We start from the raw sequence: 25,000 nt of genomic DNA, 5'->3' as shown, positions 1-25,000 counted from the left end.
AAAGACAGGCGGGAGAGGTGACAGGAAATGGACAGAGAGGGACATCGTAATGAGCAGACAAAGTGTAAGAAATAAAGATTCCTGCACTCCAACTAAAAGGTGAATCAGTGGCAGTTTCTCTGTTCTGCATCGTGTGTGCTGCTTATATAAAGAGGATTTGGATTAAGAGTTTTTCTACTGCTCAAGTAATATCTTTTTTTTTTTTTCCTTTTACCTTCTCAGATAAACTCTAGTGGTACTCAAAGCGTGCTCCACTTCCATCAGTGACATACATCGAGCGTCAAGATAAGAACAGTCTGTACAGCTGTGCCTCACACACCTTTACAGCAAACACCTCTGGAGGAACACTAAATACATTTATGTCATGGAGGTGTGCATCTATGTGTGTGTGAGCATTGCATACGGCCAAGAAATCCTCATTAACTAAAGCAATAACATTGTTAATTTGGTAACAGAGCTGATTTCAAATGAATAGATTCAGTGGAATAATACTGTAATAACACTGTGCAATTAATGCATAAAGTCAGAAATAAGATGCTTCCAGTCTGTATCAAGAAATAGATCCAAATTTGAGCGTGCCAGTATGAATTACAAGAAATTTGCATGTTGAAGAAAACAAAGATCAGAAACATAAAAACATAAGAGACACAGATTCAAAGAAATATGTTAAAATAAATAAGATGAATAACAAATATAAAACTGAGGTATTAACTTTAATGTATGTATGTAATGTATAGGTATTTAGTTTTGTTCGTTTGTTTCATTTCAGCATATAAATCTAAAGGGAAGTGAACAAAATAATTAATCTAAAAGTGTAGATGCTTTGTCACTACTTCAGACCTATTATTGCTTATTTTTTATATATGTGTATTTGAGTTGTTTAGGTTAAAAATGACTAAAAGTAACTGGCATTTTACTTGAGGCCACGTTGGATCAACCTCCTTCATCAACTTTTGTGTCCTTTCGTGATTTCCAACAATTCCCAGAATGACTTATGAAAAGCTCAATCAGGCAAACAAAAGCTCTGCATGAATCACATTGGACTATTAATGCGACTGTTGGTGGAGAAAGTTGAAAGTTGAAATGATCTCTCCTCTCTGACGGATTTCTTCTGACATTATCATTAAACGTTGATGCAAAATTGTAGAGCTAAAAGAAGAGCATGTTTTTTTAGCTTGGAGGCTATTTTCTTCCTAATTAATACCGGCTTCATCTGTGTTAGATGTGTCTCAACATGATTGACCAGATATCTGGGGCAATAAGAAAAAATAGAGCACCTCCCACCCACATGGACACACGAGTGCAATGAAAATCACCCAGGTTTTATTGTTTGTTTTAAACATTATGAGATAAATATTTCTCCATTGTGATTTACCTTTTTTTTGTTTAAACTCCAACTATGAAACATAATAGTTTTCTGGAGTACAAATGCATTATTGATATAAAAAAAAAAACCCAACTAATTAAATTATGCAATTATACTTCACAACCCTCCTGGGCTGAACAATTTAAAAAAATAATGTGAAGGGAAATTTTGGCTGGAAATTATCATTTTTGGCTCATTACTATACTAAAACTACTAAACAAAGATTTTTTTCTGAAGTCTGTATAATTTAATTCGTAGACCTCGACATCCCCTCGTAATTCAGAAGCGTATTTTGGCACATATTTTGCCTTTTACAGATATTGCCTCCTATTATTGATATATTTCACTCGTATTTATTGTGATTTCCAAGAGATTTATACTATAGTTATACTATACTATAGTATAGAGTTATACTATATATAGTATATATTATACTGAGTAGCCCTACTCTCAAGCCAACAATAAAACACCCTGCTGGATGTTATTCTTGGAACAGATTATCTCAGTTTGCTTTATTGAAGGGTTCTTGTGATGCCAGCACAGCATTTCTCTGCAGGCAATGGGAGAAGATGCTTACGGTTGCGCTTGCTCTCCTCATCGGCCTCGTCCTCGTTGTCGGGGTCGATGTCTTCAGCCTGAGTGATCCAGTCCAGGTAACCCTTCAGATCCTCCTCCAGCTGCTGCTTCTCACGCAGCTTCTGGAAGTCTCCGCGAGCTTTGGCCTTCTCTCTCTCCTTGGAGAATTCTCTGGTTTTGCAGAAGCACATCGAGACAAAAGAATGCAAACACATACAAACACAGAGGAGTGCATAAATGACCAAAAACACACACAGAAAGAGAAACTTACTTTCACAGCAACAAGGTTTTTTTCACACAAAATGCAAATAAGTGTCCTCCCTATGTTAAATAATCTATCTACACAAAAACAAAGACATTCTACATATTCTCAAGCTTCAATCACAACCCTTCAAAGCCTGGTGTGTCTTTGTGAACCCTAGCCACTGGAGGGAGATGTACACCTTTGAAAGACAACACAGCACTACATCTAGAGCCTGGCTGTACAGTAGCGTATCCTTCAGGCGAGCATCTTAATCATACAGAAAAGGTAATTTAGGTGGACAGATGGTTTTACGAGACACGAAACACTTTGTGTCCACAGATTATATAAATATAAACTGTGGAAACTGCAATATGTAGGGACCCAGAAGACGGCATGTAAATATATTCATTGCAGAGTGAGATACTGTCATTACTGAGAAAAATACATATTCAAAAGCTGGTAATGAAAAAAGACGCAAAGCAGCATTAACAAAACTGCACTGAGAAAGTTGAGGGAGATAATAAATGATGCCAATCTGAAGCAGCCAACAGCTGCAGGAGTATCGGAGTTGATGATTCTGTTAACCTTTAAAAAAAAAAAAAATGGGGCTTTGCTGGCTGGTCAACCATCCAGAGTTAATTCTACTGTAATACCCCACCCCCACTGCACAGAGCTGGGAAAGCAAACTGGGGTTTGAGAGAGCTTAGGAGCGCAGAGGGAGTGAAGGGCGAGGAATAAGATTAATTTCTCTCTCAGGAGGTTGGGTGGGTGGGTGGAGGAAGGGGTGGGGGAGGAAACGCTCACTTTGCAGTTGCCGTGGAAAGGACGTGGTAGTTTGACGCAAACAGAGGTCAGAGAAGAACGGCTGGGAAGGAATATTCATTTAGCTTTATCCCTAACGCAGAGTAGCCAATCACAAGTTTAATATCTGAATATTTTTGTATAAAAGGTTGTCAGGATGTTACATCCTGCTGCAAAGTTCATCTGTAGGACACTGGCAGGGTTGACTCTGTTTCAACAAATATTGTTTTAGGACCTCTCCAGGACAGTTCAACTATTTTTGCTTGACAGCACTTGGGCACAAATGTTCATATTATTTAACGATAGGCCCAGTTTTCCTCCTTTTTTAATGATGCAGGGATAATGCTGAAGTGCCTCAGGTTCATTACTAGTGACGCTTACATCTATCACTGCAAACTGAAAAATAAGGTTTTCCTCTTTTAAAAAGCCCACATCTGTCAAAGTTGCATCTATTTCCAGTCTCAAGTGAAATATATAATAATGATATTTTTAAGAAAAAGATTCATGCGTTTCTATTGTCAGTTTGACTTGTCTCAAGGTGGCGATCTCACACCGCGTACAGGACTGGAGTGTGTCTTCGACCGCCCCGTGAGCCAACTGGAGTAGATACGACTGGACTCAAACTTGGGCTATCAGCTAGCTGACATTAGAATACGTCCTTGAGTAATATTTAGTCAAAAGATTCAATGATTTCGCCTGAACGTAAGCAATATCCAGTTTCCAAATTCAATAAAAGGCTTGCATGGTTACATTTTCTATTGTATGTTGATGACGCTGGCCACTATTTTTCTGTATTCCTTGAATTTAACACATTGTTTTTTCTGAGCTGGTAATAAAAGTAGCAAATGAGTGAGCCCTCACACTCTCTTCCTGTCTCTCCTACCTTGAACAGATCGGGCAGGATGCACGAAAAATAAGATTCAAAGCCGAAAATATTGCTGATAGTCTGATCTGCTATGAAATGAAAAGAAGGCATTTTTCATTCAGCTTTACGTCTGATAAACTGGCTTTAAAGTGGGGATGTTCCCTCTGGTTTCTTTTTCCTCATCTGGATCCTTGGTGCCCTGCCATGTCTCTACACTGTCAATCAATATGTGCTGTGTGTGAGTCTGAGTCTGTGTTTGTGTGCGTGTCTATGTTCGTGTCTGTGCATGTTTGTGTATGTGTACATACAGATGTGTATGTTGGGAAGGGAGGGGTGGGTTTTGTCATTTTTATTGTCTGTTTTAATTCTTATTTTTTGTAAAGCACTTTGTGTTGTATTTATATGTATGAAAAGTGCTATATAAATAAAGTTTGATTGAAGTGTCGTATCACGCAGCTAATCCTACCAACTGTTTAAAACAAGATGCGCAACTAGGTTTATCAAGTGTGAGGCTAAAATACAATCAGAATTTTCCAGGATATCTGGTCATTTTAATACATGTTTATTTTTCCCATGTCTGGAAAACTAGCTTCTATATTTTCTGAACACAGGAGCCCTGAGATAGGAAGCAGTGCCGGAGTGCACAACAAACCACTGCATGAACGCTTTGCACACTGCAAAAGAAAACCACTGCACACGTTTCCTCTTACCCACTTAGCACACCTAACACAAGGTTTAGCACGAAAAAGGATCCCAGAATGATCAGGCTAACAAAATAAATCCAAGGTGTTTCCCATCCGATGGCGTCGTTGACCTACAGGAGCCAAAAGCAGCCGTTTAACAGACAAAACACAGACAAGAACAGAGAACCTCCGACCTGAAGTCAAGCAGAAGGTCTCCGTCTGCAAAGACAGGAAGTTGCTTACCCGCTCAACACACCCAAAACCAGGTTAAGAACGAAAAAGGAGCCGAAGATCACAAGACTGACAAAGTACACCCATGGAAGCTCAAAGCCCATAGCATCGTTCATCTGGAGGAACGAACGTCACCGCAGAGGAAGGAGAGGAGCGGGAAGAGAGGAAGAAAAGAGTGAAACAAACTGTTAAAGGTCAGAAAAGAAGAACAGAGCAGAACGTCAGACTAAAGTAGCTTTTTCTGCAGATCAACAAAAGCAGAAAATACAAAGAGTAGCAGGATCTTATTGTTATTGTGAGATGTTGAATGCATTCAATCATTTAGTCAATCAATCATATCAAAGTGATAAGAGCTGCCTGGGGAAGTTATCAGCAGCTTCATCAACACAACGTCAGTCACATTACTGCTGTGTGTCTGATGGGAGCAGACGTGTGAGCTGAAGGCGTGCGGCGCTCCCGGGATGATGAACTGGGAGGGCGGGGACTCACCCAGTACAGCACGTCCGTCCAGCCCTCCATGGTGATACACTGAAACACCGTCAGCATGGCAAACAGGAAGTTGTCAAAGTTGGTGATGCCACCGTTTGGGCCTTGCCAGCCTTCCCTGCACTCGCTGCCATTGATGGGGCATTGGCGCCCATGCCCTGAGATCGCACATGGAGCTGGTTCCTCCTCTGCTATCGCTTCTAAAGAGAGAGCGGAAAACGGTGTTTGTAATCATCAGAATGGCAGATAAAAAAAAAAAAAGAACATTAATGACACTTTGAAGTAACATTAATGCTCATGATACTTGTCATGTCATGTTTCTGACAGGCTTGTATGACTCTTATGTAGACACCTTCAAAATAAAGTGTTACCATATCTTGCTTAAGTCACAAAGGCATGTTCAAAAAATTGCCTAATATGTCTTAAGTTACATAATTTACACACAGTGTTATCACTATGCCAATAGCCATCCTTTGTTGGATCCTTTTTGAGTGAAATGATCAATAAATGTCATATGTTACGAAAAAAAAAAAAAAAAAAAAATAGAATGTCAGATAACCACTGTAAACAGCTGTGTTCATTATATTAGTAGAGCAGAGGGGTGTTCCATCAACGTGGCTAAACAAACCGAGGCTTCATTGAAGAAGCCTGGTTAGAATTAACACCAACTTTCACTTGAGGCTAAAGCCGTTCCACTAACGCAGCTCAGCCAAGTCCAGTCAACGCTAACTCAACCCAGCTAGACAAGCTGGCAGTATATAAGCAGCCTGTATAAATCGATCGTGGAACAGCTGGGAATAGCCAATAAGATGTCGCAAAAAGTGGTGAAAATAAGCGCTGAAGGAGCTTTATGAAGAATATCCAGTGACGGTCACAAAAAGAGGTGAAAAACAGCGCAGATTTTTTCCTCGGCAGCCATGCAAAAGACGCTGTTGGAGTTTTATAAAGTGTATTTTATAGCATATTGTATATTTAGTATATAAGGTGACGGTCACACACCACGCTCCCTCACACAAGTTAAAGCACCGAGACGTTTCCCACAGGTGCCTTGCTCTGGGACACCCTGCACCTGGACTTAAACCAGTTAACCTCCAGTTCTCAAGCCAAGTCCCTTCAAACACCTAACAAGCTCCTGCCTGTTAATTACTCTTATTAATATGCGGAGCAGCATCATGTACAGGAGAGGGAGGGGAAAACAAACTTTGTTTAAGCAGCTCCCCCTCAGAGAGAACAGCCTGGCCACCAGATAAGTTAAGTTCAGGACCCTTGAAGAGACTTACTGTTTCAGCTCAGAGACCCTCTGATTGTTTTCATTAAAGGCTGAAATGGTTCAAAGACTGTTCTCGCATCTGGATTTGAGGGATTTAAAAAAATTCTGTCTCTCTTTTCATTCCAGTGTTTTAAAGGATTTATTTTCGAGGGTTTCATTTTTTTTATTATGTTTATCCTTGTCTTATTCCTTCAGTCTTAGACCAAAAGAGTCTGAGGGTTTCTCAGCATGGAGCAAGACTGTGACAAATTGTAAAATCTCATCACCCACAGGAGGCATCCACAGAGACATTTAAAAAGAAGTAACACAGTTAAATGAAACAGGATGAAGCTGTGTGTGTTTCTGTCTGTTTTGTATATAAACTGCAGGAGTGTGTCGTTTTTTGTCGTTGTGTTGCAACTAGAAATACACTGATCATATTTTACTCTCCATTTGAGACAAAGTGATCTAAACATCCATTTGTGATATATCTGTAATGAACGGGACAAAGTGTGTAACAATTCCATTGTGCACCTGTTAAACTGGGCCTACAAACACTAGGTTTCACCTTCAGGATCAAGAGATGCATGTTGGTGTCTGTTGGAACTTAACAGACTACTTTTACCATCAGATTTCTGCTTGTTACAGTATTCAAAATTCAAAATGTGAAGACTATGTGCTGTCTTGATTTTATGTGTATAACGGACAATCAAGAGGGCGTACCTGAGCCAGGGATAAAGCAGGTTGCGTGCATTTTTCCGATGAAAAGCTCCAGGCCGATAATAGCATAGATGATGATGACAAACAAGACCAAGAGGGCAATGTGGAGTAGAGGGACCATGGCTTTAATGATGGAGTTCAACACCACCTGTAAACCTAAGAAAGGAGGAAAATAGACACGTTATGTGAAGCCTGGCTGCATTTGAATGCACAGAGAGAAAATCCAGCTGCAAACTTCAGTCGCTTCAATCTTCTTATTGCAAAACGAGAATAACTTGTGAGTCATGATGGTTCACATTATGACAGGCTGGTGACGAAGAAATATAAAAAATAAATGTATAATATTTTGTTTATCAACAACAGATGAATACACTGTAGCCTACTGTATGTTTCGCTACACATTTTTTTTTAACATATTTGATACCAGTTTCAGTAGATGTATATTTCCGTATATATAAAACGACATATAGTTCATAAATGTGTCAGAAGTGTTTACGGTGAGTCTGTTTGTTTGTATTACAGAGCTCATGTCTCCAGGGCGCTCATGTAGATGCTGAATAGATGTTTTTGAAACACAGTCCTCAGGGATGATGCACAGACCATCTGGACTCATCATGTGTAACCCTTCAACCTTCCATTCACTGCGACTAGTCGGGGCGGAGATCATTATACAGCATACATAAAGGAAATATGTGGTCGCACTGGGTTGACGTGGGCTGCCGGTGTTACTTACTGGGTACTCCTGAGACCAGCCGCAGGGGCCGCAGCACACGGAAGGCTCGAAGGGCTTTAACATCGAATCCACCTGGTTTACCTCCGTGTCCGTGCATTGACGGATGGATACTTTCTCCTTCATCTCCATCTGACTTCTCTTCTTTGGTCAAAAGCTCCAAGACAACACTGAAGAGTCTGTCAGGAAACAAAGACAGAATCAGACGTATAGAAGATTACTTTTTAACTTTTTAACTCTGAAGACCCAGCTCTTCAGAGAGCATCTTCTTTCCTAGCACCACACGACAATTCTACTCCTCAAAGAATTGTCACTAGCACTTATTGATGCACTAATAGCTCTTATTGCACTATACCTTGATTGTTTGCTTTTACTCTTCCTGTAAGTCGCTTTGGATAAAAGCGTCTGCTAAATGACTAAATGTAAATGTACTTTATTAATCCCATTATGGGGAAATTCGACCTCTGCATTTAACCCATCCTTTTTTACACACAAGTGAACACACCATGCAAGGAGCAGTGGGCACCCGGGGAGCTGTGGAGGGGGGGTTGGGTGCCTTGCTCAAGGGCACTTCAGTCCTAGACCTGTCAGTACCGGGATTCCTAACCTCTAGGCCACAGACTGTATAACATAAAACATGTTTTCATCTGAGCTGCTGTATGAAATGTTCCACAGGGGCGGCTGTGGCCTGTTGGTGGAGCGGTCGCCCACTGATTGGAAGGTTCTATCCCTGACCGTGGCAGCCTAGATGTCGACGTATCCTTGGAAAAGATACTGAACGCCAAACCTGGTGCTGTGTGTGAATCATCGGTGTGTGAATGAATTCCCAATGGTGGCAATACCAGTATGAATGTGTGTGTGAATGGGAGAATGAGCGCAGTCTAGTGTAGCTATATAAGTGCAGCTCCATTTACCATTTGCCAGAGAAACCTTATCCTGTGTTAGCAGAGCTGGAACGATTAGTCAGTAGTTCGGCCATCGTACCACCAAGATGCACAACAGAGCGCCACAGGAAGTCGTTCAAACTTCTCAATGCCTCCCTCACAGTGTCAGACATCAATTGACTTATTTCAACTGTCAGCAGCTATGACCCCATAATTCATAACTTTACCTATAATAATTATCTGTGCAGTGTGCAATACGGACTTTCTATAAAAAATCATGAAAAATTGTGTAATAATGCAATAATTCACACTGTTGTAACATATATATATATATATATATTTGTAAATATCCCTATCTACTTCAAATTGTCTATTGTTTACTAAAATTTTATTCTATACTTCATATTTCTATTTTATTATATTGTACATATCTCTAGTTATTCAAATTTTATTCTATACTTCGTATTTCTATTTTATTCTATTGTACATACTATTATTCATTTAAGACTTGTATTTGTATTTTATATTGTTGTATATTAAGTGTAGCATGCTTTTTCTTTACCTTTTAACCTTTATTTATTTACAGAATTACTTTCTATTCTATTCCTATACAGCAGCAACTGTAACAAGCAATTTCACCCCGGGGATCAATAAAGTATTTCTGATTCTGATTGTTAAAAAAAAATTCGAAAATAATTTCTGATTTCCATTTTCGGTTTAACGACACATCTACAAAAATGCAGCTTCAACCAAACAAACAATTTGCACCTTTGGCTCTGGAACATTATATGAGGCTCTTTTTCCCAGGAAAAACAACACATTAAGAAAATAATCATAATCAATAATGAAAAATAATTGTTTGTTGCAGTACTAAATATTATTTTCTTCCTCCAGACAATGTTACAGTCAAGTTTTTTTCAAGAAACATACTTGATTTGCCTTTTTTAGTGGGTCAGCCTCTATATATTCACAGATTCCGTCTCGCTGCACTGCTTCCACATATTACCACTGTAATAAAGAACAGCACCTGTTTTCATAGACATGCTAAAATATGTTTTCCATTCTAGTTTCTTCTCTAATTTGTCAACTGGCACCAGATGTTTTTTAGTTTTAGTGCATCATTCTCTACCATGCTGCTTTTCTTGCAACAACAACACATAAATAATAATAATAATAATAATAATAATAATAATAATAATAATAAAACTGGACTCAAACGTAACCCACAGCACCTACTCTTGCTATGTTTCTTGACTTCATCCTTGCTTGTGTTGTGTTAACTCTTATTTGTACGTCACTTTGAATAAAAGTGTCTGCTAAATGACAATGTAGAATTGTAGAATAATGTAGAAAAAAAATAATAGAATAACTTCATAATTGGTTTATCTGTTTTAAATACACTGGTCTGAAATGAACTTTTAATTAACTGGAATCCAGCTAATTTAGTTGCATATCAATTATTGTATGAAGAATTAATTAATTAAAATAATAAAATAAAATTGCTTAATCGATGATCCGTGGGATGATCAACGTTTTTGTTTTCTAATAATTTCTGTCACAAACTTTTATGAGACACGTTGCCCTTAAAACTGCTTCCTGGCTTCAAGTGTTTTATTTGACTGTTAGTATAATTTATCTGTGAAACTATAATGCAGCACGTGTCATCAGTTTACTTTACAGCCACCCACAAACCATACTGATATCAACAGGATGCAGTAGGATTAACAAGAGTACTTCACAAATATTATATGCACCGTTAATGTTAATAGATGGTATAAAAACTGGTTAGTAAAGACTCTACTGGTAGTGTTAGTATTTTTAAGACCTGACAAAACAATTTACAGTTATTTATTTTCACTGTGAGGCCCGGGGCGAGGCTGAGAGCAAAGCAGAGCAGCGACTCACTCCCTCTCTCTCTCCGTGCCCAGTTAGAATACACAAACAGCAGATGAATGCAGCACAGGAGCTGTTAATGTGGTCACAGAGTGAAATCAACAGCGAACGAATCTCTCACCATGAAAGAGGACGCTTCATTACAGTCAGTTAGACGTTCCTCACCTAGACAAGAGGGGAAATCATCTCGACTCATCACATCAAAGCTGCGCACTGAGAGCAGTGGATGAAGCTGCCGGTAGGAAGGAGTTCTGAGGGCCCATAAGCACAGTCTGCTCAGACTTATGTTATACTGAGTCACAGCTGTAAGACTGACCGTCTGCCACCGGGGTTCATTACTCATCCAGTCGTGTTCAGAAGAAAACATATCGACACCTTCTTTCACTGCGTATACCTGAGGAGCACCGCTTCCAAAAAAGTGACGCGTCATCACGAGTGAAGCTGCTTTACTTCAGTGAGTCTCCTCGCCAGGAGTGGGATGTAACTAAGTACTTTTACTCAAGTACTGGAGGTAAGTACAATTATGAGGAAGATTCAACCTGGTCTCACAGGAATCCGTGAAATAGCCACAGATTCGCTTAACTCAAAATCCGTGGAATAGCCACGGAATCACTCAAATTTCCGTGAAACTGACACGGATTTCGCTACAATGCAAGTTAATAACAGTCATATCCCGTGGCTATTCCAACATACAAAGTGATTATGTACATTCACTGAGAGAATATTTAGAAAATAAAACATATATTTCTCGCTAGAAATGTGATCAAAATCCATTTTTATGCAGAAACTAAGTCAAAATATTATTATTTTTCACTAAAAATGAGAGAACTGTCCGCCATGTTTTTTGTTCTGACCGCCGGGACCTTGAAAGTCACGTGACTTGGAACAAACCAATAGGAAAAAATATTAACTTGCATTGTAGCGAAATCCGTGTCAGTTTCACAGAAATTTGAGTGATTCCGTGGCTATTCCACAGATTTTGAGTTAAGCGAATCCGTGGCTATTTCACGGATTCCTGTGAGACCAGGTTCAGAAGATTATGTACTTTACTTGAGTATTTCCATTTTATGTTACTTTAAACTTTTTACTAAAATACATTTAACTGCCAACCTGTTCTTACTTTTCAGGTCAATATTTAACATAAAAACATGATCAATTTAAAAGTGATTAGACATTTTTTTTAATGAACAGTATATTAAGTAGTTAAAATGACTCCTATCTTTAAAAAATGAAAACACCGCTTACATGAATGCATTAATACAAACAATCTAATAATATCTTTAGTATATATATAACAAGCTGAGTGGGCACATTCTGCATAACGAGTACTTTTACTTTTACTTTTATTTTGATGCTGATACTTTTGTTCTTTTACTTAAGTATGTTTTAAATTAAGGACTTTTACTTGTAGTGGAGTCATTTCACAGTGTGGTATTAGTACTTTTACTGTAGTAAGGGATCTGAATACTTCTTCCACCACTGCTTATTGCTAATAAAAGAGTCATACAGTTGGTTTCAGCTCGCCCCTAAAAAACTACTGTATGTGAGGAATTTTAATGTTTTTGTGTTTTTGTTTAAGGCGTCCATTGGTTTGAATGTATTTCTGTACTGTTTCAAAAATGATTGCTAATTGATTTCTCATGAAAAACTGTATAGCATATATATTGAAAAATGGTGAATGAAAGTGATAAAAGTAGATTTTTTTATTATTTATTTTTCCTACATCAACAAAAAAGTTGGGATAGAATATTTTTTTACCTCTTTCCATGAAATGATTGTGACAATGTGATTTATTATTGACAGTTAAAATGAATATCTTCTATGTATTTTCTTATATATATATATTTTTGTATATGTATGTGTGTATGTGTATATATATGTATGTTTTATATTTTTATTTTTTTAAGTTATTTTTTAATTATTTTATTATATATATATATTATGTATGGGTGTGTATATATATATATATATATATATATATAATTAATATTTTTTTTTCTACACACTGTTGTTTTAACTGATCTGGTGTATTAACCTATTAATACCCAACACCCATTCCCAGGGTCTCTGGGAATGGGTGTTGGGTTATATAAGAAAATGGAAATATGTCTCTTCGATTGTACTGTTTACTGCAACTGTGAATCAATAAAAATATATATGAAAATGAAACCACAGTTAACAGGAGATTGTGCCTAAAAACAGAATTATTCCAACTTTATGGGCGACCGTGTATTGTCACCTTATAGATTTGTTGTGATGAACCTGTTAGCAAACATATTTACACATCCAGTAACAAGGCATCATTAGTATTCATTTGGAGTTATGTATCTGGCCACCATTCACTGTCTCTATGTTTTTGTCACTACAGCTGATTACATTCACACCTGATCAGGTGATGCAGCTGAGTAGGATTGTCTTTTAAATGGCCCATTTGATTGATGTTGTCAACATAAACTCAACAATTTAGCATGAGTAGACTTTATATTTTACAATTATTGTTTTCCATCAGAGCATTTTCATGATCTCAACATTTCTAGCTGCACTTGACAGCAGGTTAGTTAACGTCACAGCAGACAGACAGTAAAAGACAGACAGACTGTGTTTCGTGCTGAAGCTTGTTTCAGGAAACACGCCACCAAATTCCCCTCAGAATTGATCCAATGAGCATCCATGTAGTAAGCTGCGACACAAACACCAAGGCAGTTGGGGGTAAGTGCTTGTGTTTTCCTTTTTATCCCCTAGAATTTTTCCCCTAAGTTGTTTTCGGCCCCGGTCTAATGCCAGTGAGTGTTTACTGTACTCTACTAAGGACTCTGGTCATTTGATCGGTCAGTGCAGTGTGATGTTGGTTTATCCAACATTTGATCCTGTTTCAACTCTCCATTTCACTCCACTTCAAACTACTGCATCCTCAAAATCATTCTCATTCAATAAAAGTTGTTTTACATGACTGGTTGTCTTTATCTTTTTCGTAACTATAGCCATGTTTCCATCATGAATGAATTTCGATGCGCATTTTTAAGATTTGCATGAGAAAAGCTTGATGCGCATAAAAGTTTTTATGCTCACTCGAGGTGGTTTTTTTGTCTTTTTCTAAGAATAGTAATGCGCTAATCGAGAGATGGAAACACTTTTGCGCATAAGTTGTAAAGTAGCGAACATTTAACTCACATGACTGATCAGCTGCTTCCTCTCCAACATGAAATAACAATTATAAGTTGCCCAATTGAATCTACTTCCTGAAGACATATTTTCTCTCATGTGGCCAAAGTTGTCCGATTAGCAACCTATTTTTTTATTTATTACTTGCTCAATCTCTTCTTCTACTGTTTACTGACAGATTAGCCTACAGCCATACATTACACTGCCATCTTCTGACCAAAGAACATTTATATAACGTTGTTTATTCGCTCTAAACCAGTTGATGGAAACGTCCCTAATTCACATTTTCTTGAAAGCAACATTTGAAAATTTAGCTTCGTAATTTGCTTCGACTTTATTGGAAACACGGCTAATGTTACAATTTAATTTAGCAGATGCTTCTATCCAAAGGGACGTACATCTGAGTCTCCATACGACACAAGCAAAGATCTAGTCAGAAGACAACACATGAGTAGTTTGAGACATGGGGCCCTGTAGTTGCGGAGGAGCCAGACACCTTTTTCTGGAAGAGCGTAGTTAGCGGGAGGCTGTGTGGACTTGAATAAAGAAGTTCAGGCAGACGGGAACTGTACCAGTTGCTGTTTTGTTGGCTAAATGTTTTAAAATTTGCAAAGCTAATTAGATTTCTTACACCCATCTCCTTTTATTACAATTATCTTTTTAATTAATCTTTAATATATTTTCAACTCCTTTTTTTTACTCCTTTTTTCATCAGAAAGGTCAAAAAAAGAGGCTTTTTCCTGCAACATTATACTTTACATGCCTTAGATGTATATTTTTTTGCATTTCAACATTTTTCTCTCTATGTGGAGGATAACCAGTGAAAAAAATCTATTTTTGCCCTTCATTAAGCACAGCTGAACCTTTTTCTGGCCTCTGTTGATCCATAACGTGACCTGCTATAATCAATAGATACAAACCCGCACAAACATATTGAAGCCTGTCGTGAAGGCGGCTGAACTTTAACCTTTCGAGATGAATTTATAGTGCCGTTTCAGAGCTGTATTGACACAGCTATATTTTGATACTGGCAGTGTTATTTCAGTGTGTCATTTGAGTGATTTAACAGCAACAGTCACTCTTCATAGCAGCAGCAGCCGTCTGTGCATCTGACTGCATGGCAGATCAACCCTGCATGCTGCATACAGACAGAGATTTGACCCAGCTGCCCACTGGACTGTGCGTATAAGAAGAGAGAGAGAGAGAGGGAGAAAAACAGAGGTGGAGAAGACGCTGTGATAAGGATGAAGATAACGAGAGAAGAGTGTGCAGGAGATAGGAATGAGGGCAGAGTGAGGTGGGGAAGTGTAAAGCATGACGTACGAGATCAAAATGGAAGGGGGGAGTATAAGAAAGAGCTGCAGAGACAAAGCAGAGCAGCAGAGAGAGTGTGAGCGAAAGACAGCCAGAGAGAGGAGAGAGGGAAATATGGGAGGGAGCGTTGGAGAAGAGATGAAGTATGGAGAGATGGTGACTCACTCCAGTGGTGGTAAAGCTCTGATTTATTCTCTCTGTCTTTTCTGGGTCATATACTGTGGGTGTACGAGGGTCTCTATTAGCACTTGGACGCTCGGAGCAGAGGCTTAAGCAACTTTAACTTTAACACTGACTGCCTCGCTCAGATGCACCGTAAACTGCAGCTGTCAAACTGACATCAAAGAGCAAAATCCAAACTGAAACAACAAAAAAACGCAAAAAAAACCCCAACATGTTGTAGGCAGGATGCCCACTGGAGCAGGTTATAGGTTTAATCAAATGCATTTATGTAAAAAATGAGCCAATCAGATAACTGGAGCACTTACCCTATGACGACAATGACGAAATCCAGCATGTTCCAGCCGTTTCTCACGTACGCATTCTGGTGCATCACCAAACCGTAAGCAATAATCTTCAGAAAGGTCTCAATTGTGAAAATGATGAGGAAGGCATACTCAACCGTTTCCTGCAGACACACAGAGAAAAAAAGAGAACAATTGATTTTTGATAGGAACTAGATATGATGGATTATCATGAAAAAGCATGAGCATGGCAATAATTAGGTGTGCTGGGTGGAGAACGCACACAGGCACTGAAGCACAAATACAGAAGCCAAACAAACACAAATGGATAAGAATCTGATATGAACATTTCAATCCAGCTCTGTAGTATTTATGCGCTCCATGGAGCAAACACAAAGCAACTTTATTTGCTCAGTAGTACAAAATATAGAACCAAGCGGAAACCTGGAAAATTACATCAGAAATTACAAAAAAAACTGCAGTTCTTCGACTGGCCACTTGAGGCTGGCTCAAAAAGTGAGTCAATCCTCATAGCTTAATTCACATCACAGCAGCCAGACAAGAAGAGATGGAGTGACTGTGTTTCGTGCTGAAGCTTGTTGCAGAAACACACCACCAAATGAAAGAATTGATCCAATGAGCATCCATGTAGTCACATGTGACACAAACTCCTCATCCTAGACAGTTGGGGGTAAGTGCTTATGTTTTCTTTTTTATCCCCTAAAAAAATGGTAAAATGGACCTGCACTTATATAGCGCTTTTCTAGTCGCTTTGCGACCACTCAAAACGCTTTAAACTACAGACTGCGCTCATTCACCCTTTCACACACACATTCATACTGGTGGCAGAGGCTACCCTAAACGGTGCCACCTGCCACCATTGGGAATTCATTCACACACCGATGAATGGGGTTCAGTATCTTGCTCAAGGATACTTTGACATGTAGGCTGCGACGGTCAGGGATCGAACCACCAACCCTTCAGTTGGGGGCCAACCAACTCTACCAACTGAGCCACAGCCTCATGTCAGTGAGTGTTTACTGTACTTTACTGAGTCATGTTATCAGCCACTGCAGTGAGATGTTGGGTTGTATTTCTCCATCATTTGAAACTGCAGTTCGTCGACTGGCCACTTGAGGCTGGCTCCAAAAGTGAGTTAATCCTGATAGACCTCCATGTTAAAATGCCAAACTTTACAGCAGAAATAAACATGTTAACTGCCGGTACAAAAAACTGTTTTGGTCTCTATAGCTAATTTTCCCATTCATGATCACTGTACAGGGTTGAATTTTTATACAATTCACCAGTTTAAACTATATCAAAAGTTAAAGTTATTTGTAAAAAATGTATGGCCATTTGAAGTGACATGTTGGTGTTGTAAAAGGTGACGTGTTTCAGAGATCAGGCTTCATTCAGCAGTCTCAGCTCACTAAGGCTCCGCCTCTTTGCCCATTTTTGTATTAGCCGGAAGTTAGGAGGAGTCAGGCACACACTGAGCTTCACAATGACTCTTTAGAAACCTATGAGTGACCTGACAGAGACTACGCCCATGTGTTATACAGTATATGACAGGTAGCTGTTTGAAAAAAAAAAAAAACAGTATAAATTATTTTTAAGTTCCCATTTTAACCCATTATAAGTAACTTTACATCTTGTTCCCTTCTATCTAAATGGATCAGTATGTCCTGTACTGGTACAAAAAGTAGGACAAAAAACACAGCACATTGGAACTCATTACAGTGTACATCACATGGTGCATTTAAATCACTACTTATTTGTTCTATCCATGGCAAAATGTATGTTGTATTGTATTGTATTTTTATAGAAGCGTTGGAAAGTTGTCAGTAAACCAAACCAACAGGGATTCTGTGAGAAAAGCTTCAACATATGCAGTGTTCGTTGGATTCAGGACATCAGGATTGTTTAGCCCATGAAAAGGAGGATGACTGTGCTCAATCAAGTTCCCCAGAGTCACATGTTCTTTTACATCTGAGAGTCCATTCAACCACCAAAGTAAAAGGAACAGTTTAACCAGAGCATCCAAACCTCACCTTGTCCCTGACCTCATTCTGATCTGATTTAGTTGTCACACTCTCCAACACTTGTCTCAGCACATATTCACACCACACCATGTGAGAACCATGACAACATGAGGAACCTCAACCAGCTGCACAGGAACATTTCAATCCAGGAAAGATACGAAAGAACATATCGTCATGACTGGGTTTGAATGACAGCTGACAAAATCTTATGCACAATGGTTTGCATAAATGACAAAATATGATTGTTTGGGTTAAGATAAATACTCTGTACATAACTACTGGATGCAGTTATATTGGTAACATAGTGCCGTAGAATTGGATATATCTACATACATACAGAAGTGAACTTGCAGGTTAACTGTCCCGTTTAAAACTAGTTTAAAACTAGTTTTAAACGGGAAGTTAACCTGCAAGTTCCAGTCACAGAGACGGAAAAATGTTGGGAGCACTGAAGAACAGAGGTGCTTGACTTCATCAAAGGAATCATCTTCAGTTGTTTGTAGATCCATTGTTAGTCCTGATTGTGAGGAGACAGACTCCATTTAAAGTCCCTATTGGTCAGTTCAGGTGTAGAACTCCTTGGTAGGAGCGTTATGATCGCCTGTTGTGGAAGCTTTAGTGTCGCCCAGGTCGTAGCTACCTTCATCCTTCTTCTTCATGCAGTGCTTCATCCCGTTTAAAACTAGTTTTGGTCTTTATACTGCGTCACCTCACTCATTCCTTTCCTCCCAATATAATTACCAAATTGCCATCCGAGGTCACTGTCTAACAACCAGCTTAAAATATAAGTTGTTACAAGCTGCTCCTCCTGGCTCACAATGCCTGGGTTATCTACAAATTACAGTACATTAGTATTCATAGGTATAACTACAAACTGAATTAGGGTTAGGGTTATGTTTCATTTCCTATAATTAATTTATTCATTATCCCTAACTGATCACGCCGGAGCCGATCCCAGCTGACATTGGGCAAGAGACGCAGTTCACCCAGGACAGGTCGCCAGACTATCACAGGGCTGACACATAGAGGCAGACAACCATTCTCGCTCTCATTCACTCCTACGGGTAATTTAGAGTTACCAATTAAACCTAAGCTGCATGTCTTTGGACTGTGGGAGGAAGCCAGAGGACCTGGGGAGAACCCACACTGACACAGGGAGAACATGCAAACTCCACACAGAAGAGACCAAGTTGGATTCAAACCGCGACCCTCTTGCTGTGAGCCGAAAGTACTAACCATGTAGCCCCTGTTTAGTACCATGTAGCCTCAAATTAAAAACGATGTGAGGCTGTTTGGATCCATGGATTACTAAAGACCAAACCAACCCCAAAAGTGCAAGAAGCAAAAAAGATTGCAACTACGTAAAAGCAACATCTCATTTGTCTGTACTTATAAAAACCATAAAATAACAAAACAAAACTTTGTGTAATTAGCCTGGAAGATTAAATTACTGATGTATGATATTGAGGCAAAAAGTTTCCTGGTTTTGCGCAGGCGTTGTATGCTGGTAATATTTTGCAACTCAGCATTGTGCCTTTGTGAAATAAGAAAAAAGAAAAAAGCACAAATGAGGACAAAATGGCACCAAATTGGAGAAAACACTGATTCACTAAGCTGAACAACCAGTCAGAGATCTCTCGCCCACCGCTGTATGAATGCATCTGAGAGAAGTTATAAAAAGGGACAAACAGACTTTGAATAAAAAGGCTGTTTTTAGAGTGCGTGTGGAGACTAGCACCAGTGATGTAACTCAGCACTGCGCCTTTCTGCGGTTGTTTCAAAGACAGAGAGAACACGGGAACATCAAGCCATCAGGTTGAGGTCGATTAGGAGTGAAGCTAAGAACAGAGGCACACGTTGCAAGATAAAGGTGTCATGTGCATGTGAGAGATGTGTGAGATGCTGGAGGTGGACACACCACAGGGTGACTCAGCTTGTTAGGACAGTCCTGGGACCTCCCCGGAGACATGAAACCAGAGAGAGGCCCTCTGCATCCTTTATGCATGAGGCGGCTCAGAGTAAACTCTGCACACATGCTGGTATCCATAATATCTGTCTGTCAATAAAACCGTCATTTAGCTCTTCACACGGGGGCTCTAATAATACACAATGTGTGCAAATGCTACAAGCCACACACACACATATTAATATATACATAATAACCTCTGCCGCCTGAGGGAGTCCTTAATCCTTTGCTCTGTGTTCTCTGCGGACACCATAAATGCAAGAGCAGTGTGTGCTGCGGGGCTCGTTTTCCCAACAGTTTACTGCAGATAGTGAGAAGCACTTAGCCCAGAATAGGAGACATGGGCCTCTTTGTTACTGAAGTAAAAGGTTGAGTTAAGCTTATGGCTGCTGCCTCTATGACGGAGCATGCTCTGGCCGCAGGGAGCAGGGAGAACAGAACGAATCATACGAGGATGGGAGGGAAGTGAAGGAGAGACAGGCGGAAAATTTCAGAGGCATTTACAGGCCAAAAGGACCAATAATAACCTGCTGCTGCAGTAATCTGTTGGTGTTAATTAGGCTTCAGTTCAATGAAACAAAAATGATTCAGTATGTCTTATTATATGTCTGTCAGAGATCTAACGCAGTACCATGATGTGGCCACATTTTCTGTGTGAATTTCGAATAAAAAACATAATATATTTTATTTCCTGTGTGGTCTGCAGCAGTAATTGAGTTATAATTGTGAAGATACCAAAAGCAGCATGTAATACGTTGTCAGGACATTTTTAGCTTTCCAAAGCGCAGTAAATTTATGCAAATTGCCACTTCCTGGTTCGTGAAAGCATGTTAAATATAATGGCAAATGATAACCATTCCCTCTCAATTAACCAGCAATTTATTCAATCATCAGCACATTAAACTGCGAGCAGAAATAGAACGAGGGAGAGACACAGAAAGAGTGTGAGAGTGAGGAAAGAGGCCTTTGGGGATGACCATAAATATCTCTGACTCATCTTAGTTTATTTGTGCTGTAAAGAGACTTACAGTGTTCCTTTCCTTATATGCATTACAATGTGTTTACTACTGTTCTGTTAGGTATATGCACACACATGTTTATGTCCTGAAATGCACGCAAACAGCACATAATAAACTCATGCAGGGCAGGACACCACACGGCATTTTACATGCACACTACAGGCCACAGGGCGAGTGTTCATGTCTACAGGCTCGACTCACTTCCTCTCACACACGTACAGAGCTCAGATCACCATATGACAAAGAATGCTAAACCCGCTGAACCATGCATTCTCCTACATTACTCGCCATATGACTGAGCCAGGCGGACAGCGGTAATGTAAACCTATTAAGAAGTGGGATAGACCTGTGCACATTGCTCATGAGGCTCCGTCTATCCTCCTCCAGACGACACACAGAAAATCACCTATTAAATTTTGGAAATGGAGTCATAAAAGTAGAATAAAACAGCTTGTCTCACAATTACAGCAGCATTGTTCATACATTATCTTTTATTATCCAAATAAAGAAAACTGCAGCCTCCTAAAGTGAGACCATTAAAACTAATCACTAAAATATTATGTTTATCTGTATCTTTTTAAATACATTTAGCATGAAACACTCTGCTTGAATATGTATTATTGCTTCAAATCTAGCTAACTTACTTTATTTATATTGTTCATTTTATTTTTATATTGTTTATTATCTATTATTACATATTATATTATATATATATTATATACTGTACTATTATTATTATTATTATTATTTTTTATTTTTTTTTAAACATTTGTTTATTGATTTTTCAGTGACATAACAAAATCAAGAGATGACATTACAAGAGTCAAAACAGTGTCAAGTGTAACAAGTAAAATAATAATAATAATAATAATAAAAAAATAATACATAAAATAAATATAAAATAAAATAAATAATTAAATAAATAAAAATGGAAGCGAACAAGAAATACACACAGAACAAAACAAAAACACAAATAGGTCACCCACTGCTAAATAAAAGTCTAATAATATGTTCACTTAAGCAGAGATAAATAAAAAACATTCCCAGCATGCTACAAAATCACACAAGAAAAACTCACAACTAGTAGACAATCAGGGTGGTTACTCAGGAATAGCCGTAAAAATCAATCCCTCGACATGTGCAAAAAACGGACCCCAAGTTTTATCAAACTTTGCAAGAGAGCCATGTATGGAGCACCTAACCTTCTCCAATTTCACAAACTGAAGGATGTCCCTGATCCAAGAGGAGTGAGAAGGCGGTGCAGAAGACTTCCATCTCAATAAAATCAAACGTCTAGCCAATAAGGAAACAAAGGCTACAAAGTCTGCTTTCCATTTAGGAAGCTGCAAAGTAGGAGGTAAGACCCCAAACAAAGCGGTTAATGCTGTTGGATCAAATTGAACCCCTGTACAAACAGAAATAGAGTTGAATATCTGTGTCCAAAAATTAAGTAGTGAAGGACAAGACCAAAACATATGGACATGTGTAGCTGGAGCCTGATGACATCTTATTATTATTATTATTATTATTATTATTATTATTATTATTATATACCATCTAGTCACTATAGCATTGTTGCCATCATATCACCAGTTTAATTATTACCATCATCTTGCCAACCATCCTACCAACTGATGTTCTTTTTTTAACTTCTTAGGTGTCCTTGTTCTTGTTTTATTCTGTGTTTTTTTCTATTGTTGTTTTCATTTATGCTACCTCAGTATTTTATTCTATTGTATTTTATTGTACTTGAATACCGGACTGCTGTGACAACCGAATTTCCCTTTGGGGATGAATAAAGTAATCTATCTATCTATCTATCTATCTATCTATCTATCTATCTATCTATCTATCTATCTATCTAACTCTTGTCCCTTAATCAGGCCAAGTCTATTTTATTTATATAACCAATATCACAAGTCAATAATTTGCATCAAGAGGCCTTACTGTCTGTTCATGACGCCCTCTGTCCTGAGACCCAGGCATGCAATAGACAGAGCTGCAACGGTTATTTCATCAATTATTCTGCTGATTATTTTCTCGATTAATCTTTTGGTCATAAAAAATGTCAGAAAATAGTGAAAATGTGCATCCCAGTTACTCAAAGTCAAAGATGATGTCTTAATGTTTAGTTTTGTCTGTTCAGAAACCCAAAGACATTCAGTTAAATACGATGTAAAACAGTGAAAAGCAGGAAATCTACACATTTTAGGGGCCTGAAAACATCGATTATATCAAAATAGTTGGTTGATTTTTCTGTTGTTCAACTAGTTTATTATTGCAGCTCTAATACAAAATAGACCAACATGATAAAATTACACAATACGCAATCAGTATGACAAACAATGACAGAATACAACATTTACAAGGACAGATTGACAATTTTGGAAATACACTTAAAGAATTTATTGTATATATTATTATAAAAAATAATAAAAATAAAGCTGTAGACCGTACAGGATAAATTGAATCTGAATAAATTCAGAACCAACTGAATCTAATGCCGAGGTTCATCTTTATCTTTTTAAACTCACCACGAGACACTGAAGCACTGAACTGATTAATACTGTGAATTAAATTACATTAAGAGGACCTTGGACCTCAGAGAGGGATAACAAAAAAAAAAGATCTTATAGTTAACAGTTCAGTAATAAATTAAATGTACAAATCAACTTGGCAGCGCAGTCAACCTGACTGACGGTCTGTAATAAATCTCAGTGCTTTATGCTGAGTAGTGACACTAAGAGACGCCTGTCGCCATAAAATATCTCCATATTTTATTCCAGTGAGAAGAGAAGTAAGAGAATGATTATTTTGAAGTACATTAATTACTACAGAGTTTTTTTTTCTTTTTAGTGAAGTTGTTATAAGATTAGGCTTTGGTGGTAATTAAGTTAAGTCTTTTCCCTGTTCTTCTGTAGAGCAGCTGGTATTTATCGCTTTTGTGGACATTTTTTTGCAAGGTTAGACTTTTGGGATCAAATTCAAGCTTCATTCTCTAGTTTTGAAGAAAAAAAGCTGTTCAAGATGTAAAATACCCGTCAGAAACCATGACTTAAACTATACTAGACTTAAAGTATACGTTTGTGAGGGCTACAACTAAAGATTTTTTTCATGACTGATTAATCTCACTATTATTTTGTATCATTCAACTAATCATTCAGGCCATAAAATGTCAGGAAATTGTGAAATGTATTGTTAACTTATTTATTTAGAGCAAAACAATCAAATCAAATAAAAAAACAGCAAACAAATGTCGTATATCAAAGAAAACATCAGCAAACATGCTTGAAAAGGAGTAGGAAGAAGTGTACACTCAGTTGGTAGAGTTGGTTGGCCCCCAACCGAAGGGTTGGTGGTTCGATCCCTGACCATAGCAGCCTACATGTCGAAGTATCCTTGAGCAAGATACTGAACCCCAAATTGCTCCCGATGCTGCGTTCATCGGTGTGTGAATGAATTCCCAATGGAGGCAGGTGGCACCGTTTAGGGTAGCCTCTGCCACCAGTATGAATGTCTGTGTGAGAGGGTGAATGAGCGCAGTCTGTAGTGTAAGCGCTTTGAGTGGTCGCAAAGCGACTAGAAAAACACTATATAAGTGCAGGTTCTTTTACCATTTACCATTTACCAAACACAGCATGGAGGAAAGAAAACCAGAAAATGTTAACAGAAAAATCTTGAGCCGGAGAATTTTCTGCATTCTTTGTAAAAAAACAACAAAAAAACTGGAAAAAAACATTTAAATGCTTCATGCAGTTCAATTTCTGTCATTAGACGAATTAACGTATCATTACAGCTTGTATAAATGTAAACTAATTCTCCATTTCACATATTTCTGAATATATGACCACCTGAGTGTGTCTACATGTGCATGGATATAAAGCCATATCTGAGCGTGTGGCGGTGAGCCCACAGTTACATGAGTCACAGTGACATCATGCATGTTTGATATCTGTGTGCGTCCAGAGCGCTTACAAGCAGAGCAAACACAACAAACTACAAGCCATAACACCGATGTCAAAGTAAGCCACGTATAGTCCGGCAGAGAGGAGAACACACAACCACACAGCCACACCGCCCCGCCGTCAATACACCACGGTGAACTCTGCAGCGCTCAGCCACGGGACAGTTTGAGAGCAGATCTCTCCACAGCGTCACAGAAACGTTATAATGTCATTTTGGATCTGATTCTGCACACAATGAGCAGACATATATTCTGTAGGACTTCCCACATCACTCTCCCGCTACATCTCCCTCCCCCCGTGCGCTCTCCATCTCTCGCTAACTCCCTTTCCTTCCCCTGTC

General features: G+C 38.6%; 1 protein-coding gene across 1 annotated transcript in view; it reads right to left on the bottom strand.

The window, feature by feature from the left end:
- cacna1da (calcium channel, voltage-dependent, L type, alpha 1D subunit, a) overlaps positions 1 to 25,000 on the bottom strand; it is an 88,845-nt gene that overhangs the window by 45,982 nt on the left and 17,863 nt on the right. Inside the window, exons 3-8 of the mRNA XM_059329838.1 lie at positions 15,693 to 15,832; positions 7,955 to 8,130; positions 7,225 to 7,377; positions 5,256 to 5,452; positions 4,779 to 4,882; positions 1,944 to 2,113 (exon numbers count right to left, since the gene is read on the bottom strand). Coding sequence (XP_059185821.1) covers positions 1,944 to 2,113; positions 4,779 to 4,882; positions 5,256 to 5,452; positions 7,225 to 7,377; positions 7,955 to 8,130; positions 15,693 to 15,832 — 940 coding nt within the window. The remainder of the gene's footprint in view (positions 1 to 1,943; positions 2,114 to 4,778; positions 4,883 to 5,255; positions 5,453 to 7,224; positions 7,378 to 7,954; positions 8,131 to 15,692; positions 15,833 to 25,000) is intronic.

This window comes from Centropristis striata, chromosome 3 (assembly GCF_030273125.1).
Source record: "Centropristis striata isolate RG_2023a ecotype Rhode Island chromosome 3, C.striata_1.0, whole genome shotgun sequence".
Taxonomy (NCBI): domain Eukaryota; kingdom Metazoa; phylum Chordata; class Actinopteri; order Perciformes; family Serranidae; genus Centropristis; species Centropristis striata.
This window is presented reverse-complemented; position numbering and strand designations above follow the sequence as displayed.